This window comes from Lissotriton vulgaris, chromosome 6, assembly GCF_964263255.1.
Source record: "Lissotriton vulgaris chromosome 6, aLisVul1.2, whole genome shotgun sequence".
NCBI classification, from domain to species: Eukaryota; Metazoa; Chordata; class Amphibia; order Caudata; family Salamandridae; genus Lissotriton; species Lissotriton vulgaris.
In genome coordinates this window covers 1,725,658,430-1,725,678,013 of record NC_141694.1, presented here as the reverse complement: position 1 = coordinate 1,725,678,013, position 19,584 = coordinate 1,725,658,430, and the positions used below count along the sequence as shown (strand labels likewise).

The window sequence follows — 19,584 nt, the reverse complement described above, 5'->3', positions numbered from 1 at the left end:
TCGTCTTTTGTTTGTAAAATTCGGGTACATTTCCTGTTTGTCTCCAATGCCGTCGTTTTGTTTAGTCTGCAAATTCTTCTTTCAAAGAGATCTTTTAAAAGTTTACATCATAAAAACGTCTCGCAAAACATAATTTCAGGCCGCCTGTCCCATTACACAGTAGGAGGCACTTTAAATATAGAATTGAGTATGCCCCCGGAATGCCGCCGCGGCCGCCCCGGAAGTCAGGCACGGTCGCCTGTGACGGGGGCGGGGCCACGTTCAGACCGGAAGAGGAGGCAGGCGGAGTCGTTGCGTCTCGCGGCCCGGGGCTCCTGTGAGCGGTGTGGAGCCCCGGGGCCGCGCCAGCAGGAGATTGGGCGCCGCGTGCTGAGCAGAGTCCCCGACATTGGCCAGGTAAGTTCAAAAAAAGGCTGGGGGGGGCTTGGTGCACTTGTGTGTGTGTGTGTGTGCGTGTATGCTCGTGTGTGTATGTATGCGTGCGACGGTGACGGCGGGGGAGGGAGGGAGGGGGGGGCCTCGGTGCACGTGTGTGTGTGTGTGTGCGCGCGTGTGTGTATGTGTCAGGGGGGGTGTCTCTGTATGTATGTATGTGCGTGCGTGCATGGGCGCTTGTGTGTGTGTATGCGCATGCGTGTGGGGTGCTTGCGCTTCCCAGGAGACAGCGCCTGGCCACAGCGCGCGTTCGTTACAAATCGCCTGGAAGGATGCGCGTGGCCAGGACTGTCTCCTGGGAATGATAGTCGCTGACAAAAGATCTCGGCGGAGACGCACTTCCGCGCGTTGACGCCGAGACCTAAAAAAGGATTCTCTTCAAAGATCTGACCATTTCACAGTGGGCAACCTATTGGTTGGATCCACAGCATTGATTAGAAGAACCAGGCACTGGCAAACTTCCACATCCTTGCTCTTTGCCTCAGCTCTTCTGATCACCATCCCAAGATTCTGCCAGGCAAAACTTGGTAGCCGCTCTTTTATGGTTTTGGCTGGTGGTGAATGAAACCAGCTTTCCCTTTCTCTCCGGTTTATTTCTCATGAACAGTCTTCGAGTTTCTCAGCACAGTAGTACATTTTTTCAATATCCTCGCTATAAGACTCCAGCATTGGGGATACTCATTGGAGTAACCATGTGCTTTATAAATCCTCATCATTCATTCACTCTATTGTAGAGTCTGGGTTATTATTGAAGTAGTGTGAATAGATATATTGCCAAGTTAGGTAAATGGACTCACTTTAATGAGTTTGGATGATAGTTCTTGGTGTTTGATGACGCAGCTTCAAGAATAGTAGGCATGCCTATTGCTCAGCTGAAGTGGCTGTATGTAAAGCAACTGGTGGTAGTAAGTGCTATTGGGTGTCATAATTAATTAATGACAAATGTGCTATTGTGAATTATTATGAGTTTAGTCCTATTGTGTTCTGTTGCATAATAGCACATGGTGTGCCCTGTTGTACCTATAAGCACGGTGATACCCAACTATATGGTATAGCTGTGCTGGATGGGAATGTGAAACATTTTGAGTAAGGTGCACTACTGAATGCTATGTATGTGATGCGGGATTAGAGAACAGTGCTACTGTGAGCATGGAGAGGTACATCTATATGGTTAATTCTCAGAGAAATCGAGATGAGATCAAAGCTGGCGATTGACCGAGCAAGTAAATAAAGGGGTGGGAGAGAATGGAGAACTAGTAACCTAGTGAGCAGTACTTGCAAAATAGAGGCCTGCCAGAAGAAAATCTTAAGTGTTTTGGGATGGGATGGGATAGGGTAGGGTAAGGTGAGGGAAGGCCACAGACACTGGACAATAAGGAGATGTGCTGGAAGCAGACGGTGGATTATAAATTATGGGAGGAGATAGGAGTCAGAAGTATTTAAACAAGAGGAATTAGAGCAGACATCAAGGATACCAGGCTGCAATTCAAAGACATTTTCCGTTGTAGTCTTTTGAAAATTAAAACCAAGATCAAATCCTCAATTCACACCAGAGGCCTAATTCCACCCAAAAGGTACCCAGATTGCCTTCAAATTCAGATGACTCTCACCTGCTGAAGCAACCCACCTGTGATGCTGCAGATCTTCCAGCTTGTCGCATGGCATAATTTATTCACTCGGGTTGAATCACAACTTCAATATAGCACCTTTAACAATGACATTTTAAATTAATTCTAATCGGGCTCAGACAAGCTTGTAGTTCGAAAACCACCTTGCCACAGGATTTTGATGATGATGATGGACACTTGAAATTCGTGTCTACTTGCTGCCCTTGACTTATCTGCTGCATTTGACACAGTCAACAACTCCAAAATATCAATAAGCTCAACGAGCATATTGGTATTGAGGGTGCCTGGCTAAATGGTTGGCGTAGTACTGAACTATTCGAAGCTAGCACATACAAATGTGCAGCAGGGAGTAGCACACTGTTCCATTATCGCACCAACCCTCTTTAATCTATACCATTAACCTCTTGTTTTCATCCTTAAGTAGGCATCACTTAAAGTCTTCACACTTTTCTACCTCTAATTCCCTGACCAAAATGTTGAACATTACAGGACACAAATGACCTCCACACAGCTCAGAAACTCTTCTTTTGGAACTACCAGCATCCGAAAAAGAATGTTTTATGACTCAAATATTTTAAGCTGTACGACAAGTCTGGCACTACCTTCATCTTGCTTCCTTCTGCTGTACCTGTAACATGCGAAGAGGATCTTAGATGGCTTCCTTTTGACTGGCACCTCCAAAATGTATCCATCTAATTTCTTTTGCGATCAATATCATCGTCCGGTGACTATTTAGATTTGTCCTTCTTCTGCTCTTTACTACTTGACTATTGCGCTCACCGTTTTTTGACCTCACCTTCTCCTACAGTCATTTCTCCCCATTCTTCTTAACTTCTTATACAATACAACCACCAGTCTGTTGCTCTTGTGGTACCTTATCTGTCTTTTGCCCTTCTTTCTGTGCTCACATAGAATTCTTCCCAACTTTAAGTTTTCTCAGTTTACTGCACCCTCATTCCTCCTCTCACTTATATATTTTCACTTTGTACTGTTACCCTGCCAACTTTTACTCTACTTTTCTAATATGATCTTGGATTTACTAGGTTTGCACATATACATGAATTTATACCTTACTGGCCTTCTGTAAATTTGCCTTTTAAGTGTTACAATGTAATGTTTTTTGGCCACGTTTGCTCTCTATACAAGACTGCAAAATAAATTAACAAGATAATTTGCACATGATGAATCTAAATAAAAAATATTTACATAATTGAAGCTGAAATCATCCTGACATATGCCACATTTTTAGAATATCCAGGAGATACCTCTACATAGAAATGAAAACTAAAACCTGCACGTGAAATAGAATGACAACACACAGTCAGAAAAAAATACTCCAAAACTATAACCTGACAAAATCTGTATGGCACAAAAAACCTCCCTAGATGAAAAAAAGAATAAACACCAACCTCAATTTAATTCCTAAATCCAACCCTCCATATTTTAGAGCTGGGTTAATTTACCATAGTAACTCTACTAGTAGCATATTTGGGGACATATACCAAGTATGCATTTTTATAGGGAAATATTTATTTATTGTGAGATTTTGATTGTCTCTCTTGCGGTGTCTATAATTTTGCAAAATATGATTTTGCAGTGTATGCTTTCCCACCATACCAGAAAAAAACGTTACCCCTTACAAGGTAGAACGCTATTCTTCTATCAATCACTCACTCATTAATAAAACCCTTAGACATACATTGTAAGGTCAATATTATCCAACAGCGGTGCAAATCTGTATACTACATAGATCTTAATACTCCCGCTCCAGGCTACACAGAATGAACCGCTGTGCTTCGGCCCACTACACCCTAGGATGTGGCGAGACTGGTACCTTCCATCATATGCTCTGGGAATGCCCAGTGGTCCAGCACTACTGGAGGGGGGTTAAGGAGTTGATGGCCTCAGTCACGGGGTTGGAGGTCCAGTGCAGCCCAGGCGGTTGATTCTGGGTATCACTGAGGAAGTGATATGGCCTAAGTACGCAGCTCAGTGGCTCACATTGGCGGCGGTGTTTGCAAAGAGAAACCTAACCAGGCAGTGGGGGGCAAGCAGACCCCTTACTGTTCAGTATTGGGGAAAATACCGTGATTGGTGCCAACTAGCAGAACATGAAATATACAAAGGTAGGGGATGCCCCCGTAAACTCAACGAGATTTGGGGTAGCGGGATACGATACAGGGACACTCAGTGGGTATTGTTAAAGTGGGTGGTGGGCGGCTTTGGGGGGTGGTCATCAGGGGCCACATCTCAATGGGTTCAATGGAGAGGGTATGATGCTTGTTGTGTGTGCAACCTGACTGAAGCCGAATATTATACAGCCAAGAAACGTGTTTGATTCCTGCGAGAGGCCTACTGTATGCTTATTGCATTCATTCTGTATTGCTGCGAACCGAACAGCTGCTTAATAAAAAGAGATATTAAAAAATATGTATATTATCCAACAGCAAAATCAAATTGCACTTCTACGCACTATTCAATTCCATAGCCCATGTCTAATGTATCACAGGATCATTGGGTGTCTTTCTTCCTGTCCAAAAAGTTGATGAAGAAAAGGGATCAACCTCTATCTGAGCTTGGGCACTGAACGTCAGGCTCCTCTCCAAAGCTTCACCTATTTTAACTACTGCCTTATTTCTACACTGGATTACTTAATTTACCAATCAGCTCTACTCGTGCCTCCTCTTGCCTTTCACATGGATGATACAGAGCATGTTTCAAGTTCACCGATCGTTTGGACTCGTTCTATATCTCATACAAGTTTTTCAAAAAGTCAAACAATGGTCGAGAAAAGGTAGAAGTTGTACTTAAGGACGAAAAAAAACCTTACTACTTCAAAACATCCCTCAGTTTCTATCAGTCTTTCATTAGGCCCTTATAATTATACATCTACTTTAGCTTAAACTTTTACATATTTAATAAATACACTTGACAAGTTGGCACCCTCCTGCGTATTTCATGCCAAACTTCTTATAGAAATTCCATCCTTCTGTCCTGATCACAAAAGAAAAATTGTGCTGGGTGCAGCCATTAACACTAATGTACACTGCTCAATGTTCATAACCTAAATGCATCACACAATCGCTACCAAGTATCAAAAAGTAATCCACCCTTTAAATGTCAACAGTCCAACTGGCAAGGACATACCAGATACACCCCGGAGAAGCCCACATAAAACAGACGATTTGTTGCACCTTAGCTAAGTTCATAGATAAGAGAAATTCAGAATGCCCAAAAGAAAAAAAGGTTATGCTTCATCAGCATTGATCGTTTTGCAGAACACTATAAACAGACCGGGGAGTATATGACTGCCTGACGAGAGCTACTTTCCTTTCTCTGCAGATCAACAAGTCAGAGGGCAACTTTTTAAATTATATTTTAGAAATGTTACTAATGTTGCCAACATGCACTGCATCTTTATTAAAATAGTACAAATACAAAAATGTATATGCAAATGACAAATGTCAATAGGATACACACACCTCATGAGTAACTGAATACTCAAATATAGCAAACTTTACGTTTCACACATCGCACGAGTCCTCCAAGTAAACATATCTGACATTAACTGGCAAACTGCCGTCAAACCAATCAAAACAACCCCTTTTTGACAGGTGGGAAATGCGGCTTTTAATGTCACACACAAGGTAGGGGGCCTGATATGTCAAAGTGGAATGTGTGCAAAATTAAAGTTGGCATGTTCCTCCAATGATTAGAACCTGAAAACTACTTTTACTGGTAGGGCGGTAGCTGGATCCTAGAAAATTACTAACTACAGATTATAAACTTTCATGTACAACATTTGACAGGAAATGCCTAAAATAGCATTCAAAGGCTATTTTTCTAAAAATTTAAAAGTACAATTAATTGGCGTACTTAAATTAAATAAATACTTAGGAAATGTAACTGTTGGAAATGCGGGTCTCTAGTTGGCAGTGGCTAGCATCCTATCCAAGTAGGGACCCTTCCTTCTGGTAAGGGGATTACACACCCAGGGTTACCCCGGCTCACCACCTTGGTAGCGTGGCACGAGCAGTCAGGATTATCTCAGAGGCAATGTGTAAACTATTTGTACATAACACACACAGTAACACAGTGAAAACACTACACCAGTTTAGAAAAATAAAGTATCTTTATCTAAACACAGCAAGACCAAAACAATATAAATCCTACATACACAAGCAAAGATATTACTTTTAAAAGGTTTAAAATAGTTCAGTTCATAGAAAACAAACTATGGATGCGCCACTTTTTGTGCAAAGTAGCTGGGTTGCATCAAAATCAGAAAGCGAAAACTGTTGCTGTGGATATGAGGCACTGAAAACACAGCAATGCGTCTATTTCTTACTCAGGGGAGGTAATGCGCCGATTCCTTACTGCCGGATGAGGCAATGCGTCATTTCCTTGGTGCGGTGCAGAGGAGGTGATGCATCGATTCCTTGCTGTCAGGGGAGGTGATGGGTTGTTTTCCTTCGGTGAAGGGAGGTAATGCGTTGAATTTCGGGCACGTGGCCTTGGATCCTTACTGCTGGGCAATGTCAATGAAGACTTGGCGCACAGGTGCGATGCATGGAAAATAAAAACGCTGCTGTTCGATGCAGCAGCAAAACAGGTGCTGCATCAATTCTCACAGCCGCAGACAGGTGATGCGTCGATTCCTTGAGCTGCACAGCAGGGCCTGCCCAGGAGTCAGTGGGGTGGTCTCGGACTTTAGAGACACACTGTGCTGAACTCGGGCAGCTGCAGTTTCTTCGGCCACTGGCAGGAGCTGAATAGATTTTCATCTGTAGAAGCAGCAAATCAACCTTCAAGGGCTCAGAAATTTGGTTGGCACCAGAAGGCAGGTCAGAACTCCCAGCAGTGGAGTTCAGGGATTCTGTAGATGAAGCCTCTGATGGCCCTGAGACTTCTTAACAGGAGGCAAGCAAACACAAGCCCTTGGAAAAACTTCATAAGCAGGATATACAGCAAACTCCATTATGTTTCCTCACCCAAGCAGAAGCAGCAACTGTAGGCCAACCCAGCAAAGCAACATACAGAAAAGGGGAAGTACTCCTCCTCACAGCTATTCAGTTATTTTCCTTGGCAGAGGTTCCTCTTGATCCAGAAGTGTTCCTAAAGCTTGTGGTTTTGGTCCAATACTTATACCCCATTTGGCCTTTGAAGTAAGAATACTTCAAAAGAAAGTCTTTGTTTACATGTTCTTGTTTTGCCTGGGCTCGGCTCCAGACACAGTCCAGGGGGAGACCGTATTGTGAGAGGACAGGCACAGGTGTCTGTGACAACTCCTCCCATCACTCTAGTTCAGGAAGACCCATCAGCCTACTGATGGCTCATCAGGATATGCAAGACACACCTCAGCTACCTTCGTATGAATGTCTCGAGGGAATGCACAAGCAGCCCCTGTCAGCATAGACCAGACGATTCCACAGAGCCACAGAACGGTAAAGCAAGAAAACGCCCATGTTCTAAAAGTGCCATTTTCAAACACACGATTTAAAAAACAACTTCCCTAAAATATATATTTTTAAATTCTGAACTCAGGGAGCCCGAACTCCAATTCTCCATCTCTTCCAATTGAAAGTTACACTGGTAAAAGGTCACAAGGTAGCTCCAAAGATAACCTATGAGAGAGACCGGTCTTGCAATAGTGAAAATCGAAATTGGCAGTAGTTCACTAGCATGATATGTAAAACACATCAGCACATGTTCTACCTTTCACATACACTGCACCCTGCCTAGGGGGGCTCCTTGGACCTACTTTAGGGGGTATCTTGCATGTAGAAAAAGGGCCAACTTGGGCCTGTCAAGTGGGTGCACGTGTCAGGTCGACATGGCAGTTTAGAACTGCCCTCACAGACACTGGAATGGCAGGTCTGTGACAAGTTTACAGGGCTACTCATGTGGGTGGCACAACCAGTGCTGCAGGCCCACTAGTAGCATTTGATTTACAGGCTCTAGGCATATACAATGTGCTTTACTAGGGACTTCCCAGGGAACCAAACAAGCCAATCATACATAACCAATCAGAATAATAATTTACACAGGGAGCACTTGCACTTTAGCACTGATCAGGAGTGGTAAAGTGCCCAGAGTACCTCAACCAGCAAAACGAAGTCCAGCATACAATTGAAAATACTGGAGTCAGAGGCAAAAAGACAGCGCAAAACCCCGCCAAGGATGTCAGGTCTAACAGTAACTTTTATAAAGTGCCCTTTTCCAGGCATGAAACTCCTGGAGACACATTTGCTAATCAGCATCTGCATATAAAGTGGCTGACTTTAAATAGGTGTGAAACCTAAGAGCATTTGATCTCTATCGGCACAGAAAGGACAGTCTGGAAGGGCACCTGAACATCATTAACTTGAAAGGGATAGAGGTGAGGCTTGCCATTTATAGTTTAGTGTAAGGAGAAACCTGAAGAAGGGAAAACATGTATCCTCAAGGCCTCCAATTGTTAGACTGGCTCTGAACCCAGCGAGAGGGAACCTACCCCCAGAACTGGTTTTGCATCAACACATGGACAATGACTGTTAATTTCCCTGACCACACCACTGGGTGGGCAAAAGAGTTCTTCACAAGGCAGAAAGGGTTTCCCCATCTTGCATTTTAGGAGGGGCACTGTGGGATTGTTTGCAGTATAGCAAATAGGAAATGCTGAAAAAGTGGGTACGGTTGCCCCAGGGAATTATTTCTCCGGTATTTAGGGAGTGTCCAGCTGTCACCTCCACCTACTGGCATAAGATCAGAAGTGGACTGGACCTGCTGTCTGTGACCTGAACCTAGCCTTGAAGGAATGGACCTGCTCCCTCTTGTGCCCAGGACAAAACAGGTAAAATGCAAAAATAAGTTGGCTGACCGTCTATGTGCCTACAGGGACACAACAAGCCGTAGGAGGCCTTTTTCCTGAAGTGCCCAGTATCAACCGGACCTGAACTTGACCGTGCTGATAGCCTCTGATGGAGTGAGTCCTTGCCTCCAAGTCCTGCCTCTGAGGTCCTGAGAGCCTTGGGAATGGGCTAGAAGAACTTCTCCAGAAACCCTGAAAAGTTGGGACATGTGAAGACTTCCAAGACCTCCAGAGCTGTCAGGAAACCTTGTGGCAGAACTGCCCACTTTAAATGCAACTGCAACGTAAACGGCTTGAGGCTCAGAAGCCTTCAACTGGGATAAACCGATTGGGGTATCCGACTCACATTCCATCACAGTTGGCCTGAAATAGCACCTAGGTCCAGGGCTACTGCGACCATCGACTACTGTTAGTACATAGTGTCACTATTTTTACTTAAAGCTGTTTAAATTCTTATCTCCGGTTCTCCTTATTGGATTTTTGTCACACTGGCAGTATTTAATTTATTACATTTTACTCTGTTTTTTTATTTGGGTTGTTTATTGTTTGGAGTTTTGACTTTATTACTGTTTTTGTACTGCATAAATACTTTACACATTTCCCTATGTTAGGCCAGTATGCTATGTGACAGCTATCAGGGGGGTTGAGATCAGTATATTTCAGTGACTTTGGGATTCACCCTGAAAACTTAGTGTTATTATTCCTTGAGGTAGACAATGGCCCACCCTAAATATTAATCCACGTTCCTACATGCAGGTACAGGTCTCTCCATCCCTAATTAAAAGACAGCCTCAGACCTCTGAATCGCATCTATGGACCCCATACATTGTCAAACTTTTGGGAGGGCCTTCTCTACTTGTAAACAAATTGTTTTGCAGCCATGCACTCGTTCATATTTATTTTCCAGAAACTCACAATGCAATGATCTTATCTACACTATAATATGGTTGCCCACATCCCACCTACCCACCATTAAATTGTGCCACAGAAGAGATTTAGGTATTTGATGGTACCTGATCATTCCAAATTGCCAAAAGCGGAGTTTCACCATTTTCTCTTTCTGAAACTGCACCATCTTACCTATGAAGTCGTGCACCCATTTTCCAGAAGGATCTTAACCTGGAACACGACTAAATTAAACGTTAAGTACCCCAGCTGTGATGTTACCTTTGACACTCTAATACAAACCCTTGATCTGTCAACTCGTTCATCCATTACAAAATTAATGTTACTCTGCCATTATTGAAACCACTTAAGGAAGTTGCATTAGTGAGGGGCCAATCTGTTCCAATGTGACAGCCTGTTGCTGAGGTGTGGGGCATATTGATAGTCGCTCCTACCCTGGTCCTGAAAGAGGCCCCCCTAACCCGCAAGGGCAACCAAGGGCCGAAACATGTTGACCACTCACGATCTTACACCAGGTGCCGTGAACCACTAACACATCCACCTGAGCACCATTCTTCATTCATATTTTTAAATCTACTTTTTATCTGCATGACTCATATATCACTCACGACTGTCATAAACCAGATGGTCTCCCTCCAGGTGAAGGAACTGAAGATCGCCTGGAGAACTTGAAACTCAGGTGGAAAAAGACCCAATGATGATGCAATTCACCTAGCTAGAATGGCGGAGAATCAATATACACCCCCCCAAGTTAGAGTGAATTAGGTCTTCGGAGGAAACCTAAAGACCCTGGAACTCTAAGACGTGATTCTTTTGATTAAAACTATAACCTCATGGAAACTGAATGAATCTTTGCGCCTCTCTCCCTTCTGATACAAAATGAACAGTGTCCATTGAAGTGCCATTACCCATCTTGTGACAGCATTTGCAACTCAGCAGTTAATATACATTTGATCATTCAGAGCTCTTTCTGAGTCTGGACTCCCTGTGTAAAGTCAAGGCTAGGGATTAACCATAAACAGAGACTCAAAAAATAACTTGGTCAATGGTATTTCAGTTTACTCAGGCACTCCAATGTTTTGACTATTGTTAGGTCTCAAGGGTCCTTCTGCATCTTCTGCTCTCGCAGCTAGAAGTTGATTTTTAATTTTCAGACTTTTATTGTCTTCCATCTTTGCTTTAATTTAACATGCATGCTCTCTGACCACTTCCTCCACATTGCCCACTCTTTCAGAAACTTTACAGAGTTGTGTGTGAAGGAGGTTAACATCAATTGCCATCATATCAATTTTAAGCTCAATCACAGACCTGGTCTCTCTCACTGCTGGCAACAACTCGTTCAGAGATGGCTCCATCCTTTCTCCTTGCTCACCCCTCCTCCAATTCCTTAGTTATTGGTATACCTTTCCCCTACGTTCAATCCTTTAGGAAGGCTTAATTGAGCATGCTGTTCCTTTAGGTTGATTTTCCCCCTCTCTCTTAAGCATGTCTTGTGTAGAAAATATTGCTGACAGTACGAAAAGTAGCACAAAATGCATGGATTAGAGGAGAAAAGGTAGATATCTCAAAGTAATCTTTATTTGTCTTGTGAGGTATGAGAGGAACTGATGGGTGAGAGTTTATTGCCTCTGAGGTTCATCAATCTTCGTGCAATTTTTTTTTACACAGTGGGGCTCTTGGTATCCTCCGCTGTCTCTGCCAGCCTCAGAAACAGATTCTGTTATACAACGACCACATGTTTTCCTCCGCATATGTGCCACAAAGCACTTTTGCCATTGCAAACCATGCAACTGGTAAAACAGAGTTTCTGACCACCAAAGGACTTTTTTTATGTGCAAAAGCCCTTTTATCAGTCTGAAAATTCTTTCAGAATTCAGGTCTTTCCTATTTGATGGTCGGTAACTCACCAATGGTTTTATCACAACTGAGATGGGATGGCAGATTCAAAAAAAAGGAGAAGGGACCCTAAACTGACCCCTTCCTGAATCAAATTGGCAGTTTGGTGGGAGTAGGCAGTGGTCCAAGGGACCCCTGCCTGCACCATGAGTTTCCCAAAACTGTTTTTTTCCTTTTATAAAAAGGCAGCTCTGGTTCCGTTAAAATTCACAGGATCCCCTTTGTTTTTTAATGTTCAATTTTAGAATGCAATTGTAGAGATGGCGGTCTGCTGTCTTTTACAGGCCACCATCCCCATGACTGCAACCAATCACATGTGTCAGCAAACTGCGACCAGCTTGATGATTATTAATTAGGTAGGTCATTCTGTGATTTAGTATTTTGTGAACCAGTCTATTAGTAAATAGGTCAATTAGAAAAATACCATGGATTTGAAAAAGGTTACTGCACTAATTTAGACTACTTTTTGTAAATGGGATAATAGTCCATCGGGCCCATAGAGCACAATGACAGCATTATACATAGCCTCATATTGCTAAAACTTGAAAACTTGTGCAATCATTTTTATACTGGAATCGCTGTCAGTAGTGCAGTCAGAGCTTACAACATTTACTTAGAGCGCTCACCCTAATAATAAAAGCTTTCAATTAATGAACCATGAATACAAGTTTGAACAGCATTAACATATGGACAAACATATTACCTTAACTGCAGACAGAGGCCTTCCCTGATCCATAATGTGGTACTGCAAACTGGCAGCCAAGGGGTTTGTGCTGCAGGGGGTTGGGCCTACTTATCCCAAGGACAAAGTACACATGAAAACTTGTTGCCATTGACCCCAAACAATATGTCCTGGGCGTCAGGCTATAGGAATTCCACATCCCTAGAATGGAGGTTGAGATGGCATCAATGGCCTTTTATCCTATAAAACCCTGATCTCAACTCTGAAAACCTACATTTATACTGGTACTCTTGCTTATCCCCAGTAGTAGCTGGTGCCAGTACATCAGCGTACACTATGCAGCCAAAGGAAAAACATTTTGGTATTAGCTAATCAGAGTATATTTTAGCAGATGGCATTACTGGTACTGTCTTTAGCAATGAACAGACATACCAACTGAACCCCCTGCTTGTTGTGGGGCAGCTTATTCTATGAAAAGGAATACATCTGTAAAAATGTTAATGTATAGATACAAACATCTTATGTGCAGATGGAGAGCATCCAAATTATACCTCATAATTTGGAGCTAGGCTTTATTTCTTCGTTAGTTGCACCAATTTCAGCTTTCAAAAAGTAGCTTTGAGAATAGCAACAAGTAAATATGCTTACAGGATAATTAGTGCATGGCTCTTCAGTGTACTCAATAACAGTACACCTGTGGGTTATATGGCTCATTCTCCAGCTTTTGGAGCAGCTGGCTTGGTGCACTGTCCATTTTCCCCATTGACTTCACCAACCCAACACCAACACTACACAATGGTTCTTGCATCGGAATTCCATTTTTCACACTGCAAGTATATGAGCTAGTTTAGGTCATACTATTTGTGAGACTTTGGGGGTCATTTGGATTTGAGCAGATGTATAAATTCTAAAATAAGGAGGATGGGACAACTGCCAATTTTTGGAGGGTGCCCACCTGCAACAAACTATAGATATCCCCACTAGTTTTGCATACTACAGGGTTTTCTATTATTAATAGCACACGCTGCAGAATCAAGTTAGAATATAAGCTAAACAACCTAGTTATTAAAGCTCGAAGTAGTTGACAATAGAGTTCAAATAAGAGCCTTTATAGAATTAAGATGAAAATTATGAAATGCAGGCTTTGAAAGGTGCATAGAAATGCACATTCATGCACATTTGAGGATCCGCACTGGAGAGGTACACCTATTATTGTTTTTCAGGTTAGATCATATTGTCATCTACCAAGCACATACATTTTTCACTACTACATTCATTATTTTGCAATATTCCACGTATGTATGTCAAGACCCATGGGCAAAAGGCAACAACTGTAGTCTTAAATTGCTGTTCTGTTTTAAATGTTACTATTATTTGTGTACCTGAGTCCATTTCAGATGCTCGAATTTCGGTTGGCAGGGGTCTTCTCTCTGCAATTGTAGAGTATTTCTGTCGTAATCGATAGGCCACTTCCTGAATATCATCCAACAAAATGGCTTCATCATCAAAAATGCTATGCTCTTTTTCCAATAACTCTTCATGTCCTACTTCCCGCTCATCTAGCAGTTTTTCAACAAACCCAAAAACTGTGGTTTCCGAACTCTCTAGAATCTGATCAAGGGCTTTTTCAATCTCATCCTGTACCTGGTTGCCCCGCCGAGCTTGTTGTAACTCAGACTCCAAATCATGGAGCATAGCTTCCACTCGCAGGATATTTGGCTGTCCAAGATATTTCCTAAAGCGTTCTAATTGTTTCTCCTCTAGGTATTTCCTCATTACTTGTAATTCTTTCACAGAGTCGCTGTACTCTGGTTCCATCTCTGTATTGTTGATACCACTAGATTTATGCAGCTCATGTCCTCTATGTTCTTCCAACAAGAGACTGTCTTGATCCTTCAATATTTCCCTTGCTGTCTCCTCTACATCCTTACTCTTTGGCACTGGCTCGGCATCTGCCTCATCCACTCTTTCTCTCCCAATGCTACTATGGATGACTTCATCTTTTGAGATTTTGGCATCTCCACCTTCAAAACCAGCTACAGGTGGTTTCACTTGTGAGGCAATGCTCTTGCTCTCTTCTTTTTGCACATCATCTATGTTCTTTGACAACTCTTCATATTCTGTCACCTTTGAGTCTAGGAGATTCTGTACGGTTTCAGTCATCTCAGATGTTGCACCAAGGTCATCCTTTGATGTTGTTTCAGGAACAGTTTTCTGCTTATCTCTTGTGTTGAATCCCGAAGCCGCCTCTTTTCCTGCCAAATGATCCATTTCAGTCTTTTTAAGAACCTGTTCAGACTGAAGTGCATGTGCTGCATTTTCATCTTCCAAGAGTTCATTGGTTTCCTCAAAATTATCATCATCTTTAAGTGTAGGACGCCCATCTAATGTGTCATTATCCGAGTCATCTTTCACTGTATCTTTATGTTTACTGAGCGGTATTTCTTCATTTTCAGCATCTACTTCTTGTTTTGTCCTTTTCTCAATGGTGTCCAATATTTTCATGGTTTCTCCTTCTTTTGTGGGCACTTTAATTAGTTTCCCATTTCCCACAGCCTCAACTCCCTCCTGTGTATCTTGACCTGCCTCTGCTTTGATGTCACTATCAGGGGCGCCTTTCTTCTGTGAGAGAGTCTCTGTAACATTGTCTTCCTCCTCAGCTGCAGGTTCTTGCTTGATAGTTTCCAAATGAGCAAAATCATCTTTTCCTTCATCAAACACATCGGTCTTCTCATTTTCCTTTGCTACAGCACCGTCAGGTTTTAATAACTCTTCTATAAGAAGGACACTATTAGATTCTAGCTTAGCTGCATTTTGCAGTTCCTCAAGTTTTTGCTGCTCAACACCCACCAACTTCTGCTCTGATGTTTCTTCCAGAACTGATGTTTCTTTTAGTTTGTCATCTTCAACTTTAATTCGCCCATTTTCATTCTCCAGTTCTGTATTGTTAATTTCTCTATTAACAGGTAGTATCCCTGGCTGATCAATGTTCTTTTTAAAAACCTTGATGTGTTCTTCTGTTGGCTGTGGTGGATCTGTGTCACCTTCTGGAGAGTCACCAACATCTTCCTCCATTTTAACTACTCGTTCACGCCCATCTAACTTTTCTTCATTTAAAGAATCTTGAGATTCTACCTGTTTTTTCTCAGGCTCAACATTATCTAGCTTATCCTCGTCTTCAATGTGCATGCTTTCTTTTAAATCAAATTTGTCAATAAAATGTTCTAGGTCTTCATCTGTTGTACTATCCTTTTCTTCAACGTCTTTTTCTTGCCCATCAAATAAATAATTCATGTCACTGTCATGTACATCACTGTCCTCAACGACATAGCCTTCTTCCTCATCCTCATCAGAATCTATTCCATCGAGATCTGTAACTTCCTTTGTATGTTCCCCACCACTAACAATGGCAAAGATCGTGTCACCCCAAGAGGTTTGTAATTGTTCATCTCTCTTGGCTTCATTATCTTCATTGGTTTTAGTCTCTGCAGCTTCACCTGCTATTTTTGTGCTGGGCACTGTGCCGAGCTGGGTTTGCGAAGGCTCTGTTTCAGGGACATCAACAGGCTCTTCTTCAGAAGGGTCTGACTCCAACGATTCCTTGCTCACTAGAATTGACTCCTGCTCATACGGCAACAATGGAATTTCTGTTAAATGCTCATCCTCTTCTTCCGGTTGCATTTCTTCATAGTAGTTTTCATCTTCATCTTCATCAGCATCAGAGTCGTCCAATGAAGTAACATGTTTGGTCATCTCATCATCGGTAACAACAGCATCAGCAGTTGTACCAATCTGGGTTTTAAGGTCAGCATACGTTTCTTCGTCTAAAAGAGTGTAAGACTTGACATCCTCTGATTTCCCCTTTGCCAGAAGATCATCATCATGTGGAACAGGATTCCTACTGGATATCTCACCAGCAGGCACTTGTGGGCTGTCTTTGGAATATGGTACTTCATCTTCATGAGAACGTTCTTTTGGGCTCTCTATAGAGTAATCGTCCTTCTTTGCATCTGGAGACTTCTCTGTATTGTCCGTGGTTTCAGAGACTAAACCATCTTTCTGTTGCTTAAGTGTTTCTCTAACCAAACTGCTTGGGGTTTCATCTCTGCGACTTCCAAGCTCATCATTTACTAGAACATTATCCTTTTTCTCGGTTATTTCCTCTTCAGGGTCTGATTTGGGTTCAGGGTCACTTCCTGTTTGGACAGAGTCTTCTGTTTTAGTTTCTGATTCTTCTTTTTTTTCATTTTCTTCAATTTTGCTTAAAAGATCATCGACATTATAATTATCAAAATTATCTTTTCCTCCATCAAAACATACAAAATCGGTCTCCTGAAAAAGGCAAAAGAGAAAAACAAAATTAGCTTACTACAAAATTATACGAGTGACAAAAAAGCAACATTGAAAGTGGTGACCTTTCTATAAAAAATATTTGATTATTCCTAAGTTAGTTTATTCAAGGGAAATAGCAAGTTTAGCATGGTATTTTGAATCATTTTGCACCATGCCATCATTAAACTATGAGACAAACTTAACAGTTGTCCCTTAATAAGTTATGGCCATTTTACCAGTCTCAACAATCCATGATGTCTCAACTGTGGATACTCCCAATGGTTAATTAGAGGAAAGTAAATACTCATTTTAATTAATGGCCATTCCCATAGATGTTTGTCTCTCTGTAGATTTACAATGTAAAATATCACTCAATCCACAGTTAAACCAGTGAATCCTTTTCTAAACAAATTCAACACAAAAGGAAGTAAAAACATATGGCAAGGCTCTCACCAGCACTAGGATCAACTCTGTGCACAACTGCACACCCAAATCACAGTTTCTTCTTGTTTCAGGGCAAGCCCACCAGACAGAGCATGGTGTCTGGTTTCCAAAGATATACTGTGGGCTTACCAGAAACAAACAGGAGCTTGCAGCCGACCCATTGCTTACCACTGGTTGGCTTTGCTGTCACTCTTATTTGCTTGCTTTCAATGTTATGACTTTCCTTGTTTCAACCTGTCCATCTTGTCTGTGTCCCTCAGCTGGAGCACAGCCACTGGTTGGCTTCTAATTTTCTTCTACTCGCTTTTAGAGAACTACTTTTTTCTTTTTGTTGAAGTACTCCATGAGAGGACATGTGTTGTCACTTGTGCTTTTCTCCCCCCACCTTTCTCTCTCACCCATGTGCTGCTCTATCTCCATCTACAGATTAATTGCTCTTTCCCTCGTGGTTCTCCCCCCTCCAGGGTGCTCTCTTTCACCTGTTGTTTCTCTCACTTGAGTTACTTCTCCTCCTGCTCCCACACTTCTTCAACCCACAAACCCCACCAACCCAATACCCCGCTTAATTTTTTCGACGTGCTTTCACACTACATTTTTAGAAAGTGATTCTGCGCTACTTTCTGTTTATTTACCAAACCATCTCAGAGCGGTAAATAAAAAGCAGAGCCAGTGTCCTTTTGGAAAGCATGCATGTGTTTTTCGTTTTTCCATACTGTACAGCAACTGTGATAAGTGTACAGCATGGCATAAAACATATGCAAAGCCAACAGATCTTATGGGCATGGTCAATTGACTTTGCCAATCCATGTTTTCATTAAGCCTTTACACATTTTTAGAATCTTTCATGTTCATATTTTGTGAAAGAGGTTTCAGGATTTTAGTATTTTTCATTTATTTATTTCTGGTGCGGAGGCTTTATTCTCATCTCTAAGCTGTTCTTCTGAGCAGCTCCTCAACTTGCAAAACACTTCCAGCAATTTCTGAAATTCTTCTGCATAGGTTTAATAACAGGCCTGTATGATAGGGGTACTCATTGCTGCAATAGATTGTGCTTACCAGTGGGAGCACATGTAACATATTTATGACTGAATGCATAAGAGCCTGCTAAGTACACAGCTACCTGAATGAGTCGTAGCACTGAGGAAAAAGAATTGCTGGAGAAGAAGTCCGAAGAGAGGGTCATTGTGAGAAAAGCAAGGTTTTAAGGTCCTTGCAGGAAAGGATGTGAAGAGAGGGTTTCACTGGAAAGTTTGGCTATATAAAGAAACAGCTCCACAGCTGCATTTTGGATGAACTGCAATCGGTGAGGGTAGAAGAGGGGGCACCTAACAACAAGGAATTACAGTAATACATTCTAGATAAAATGAGGGCTTGAACAATGGTTTTCCTGGAGTTAGGCAAAGTAAGGGGAAACCTTTGCTCAGAGTGCGATGGATGAGAAAGCAACAACCACACATTTTGGAAACAGGGTGCAAGAAAGTGAGAGTTGTCTCAAACAAGAAGCCGAGACTTCTGGCGAGTTGACTGGTGGCGGAGGGTAGTATAATAATATTGGCCGCAAGTAGGAAGTCCAGATTTCCCATAGTATCCTGAAGATAATAAACTCCATGTTATCTGCATTAAACCTAAGGTAGTTGGTATGCATCCATGCTTCAACAATTTTGCAAGTTGATTTTGGTCTCTGAAGAATTGTTTAAAATAGTAAGGACAATTCAAGTGTCTTCTGCATAGGAAATTAGACTGAGACCAAAGAATCTCACTATGACTGCAAGGGTGGGATATGTAAATATTAAAGAGAGCGGGCCTTAGGACAAGCTGTGTGTGGGGGGGGGTCCAAGCACTCCAGTGGGAAAGGATTAAAATTAAATTGGCCAAAAGAAAGAGTCTGGACTCTTTTAGAAAGGAAGGAGATCATCCATTTCAGGACAGTATGCCCAAAACCAATCCTGCTAAGTGTAGGTATGAGTATTTCTATTTCATACAACACTTGTAGATGCCTAGCTACCAATAGACATCAGAGCACTGATAGTGTGGCACAGACTTGTTTAGGAAATTTAGAGGGACTCGTCTTGGAAAAGCCAAGTCTTACGTGATTCCCGAAAGTCCAGCTCTTTTTTGATTATTCTTAGAGAGGAAGGTTGTTCTACAACTTGGCCGCCTTCTAGGCGAAGGATCGCCCTCCATTTTGATGATCGGAATCTTGGCCGAAGCAGCATTTGAGGAGCGCAGCAATCTCTTGAGAGTGTAGGGAAATAGCAGGGAACGGGAGATCCGAGGACCTTTAAGGAGAAGTGCCCTGTGGGCAATGCAAAGTGATTTGATTCTCTCGGTCACAGGGAGTTTGACAGAATGGAGGAATCTGATGAAGGTGTTATCAGAAGGAAATTATTGAAAAACGGTTTTCATGCCAT

The 19,584-nt window shown here is 42.2% G+C and overlaps 1 protein-coding gene across 2 annotated transcripts in view; it reads right to left on the bottom strand.

The window, feature by feature from the left end:
* MIA3 (MIA SH3 domain ER export factor 3) overlaps positions 1-19,584 on the bottom strand; it is a 340,580-nt gene that overhangs the window by 229,904 nt on the left and 91,092 nt on the right. For both annotated transcript variants that reach the window (XM_086927939.1, XM_086927940.1), the window contains exon 4: positions 13,780-16,729. In XM_086927939.1, coding sequence (XP_086784065.1) covers positions 13,780-16,729 — 2,950 coding nt within the window. The remainder of the gene's footprint in view (positions 1-13,779; positions 16,730-19,584) is intronic.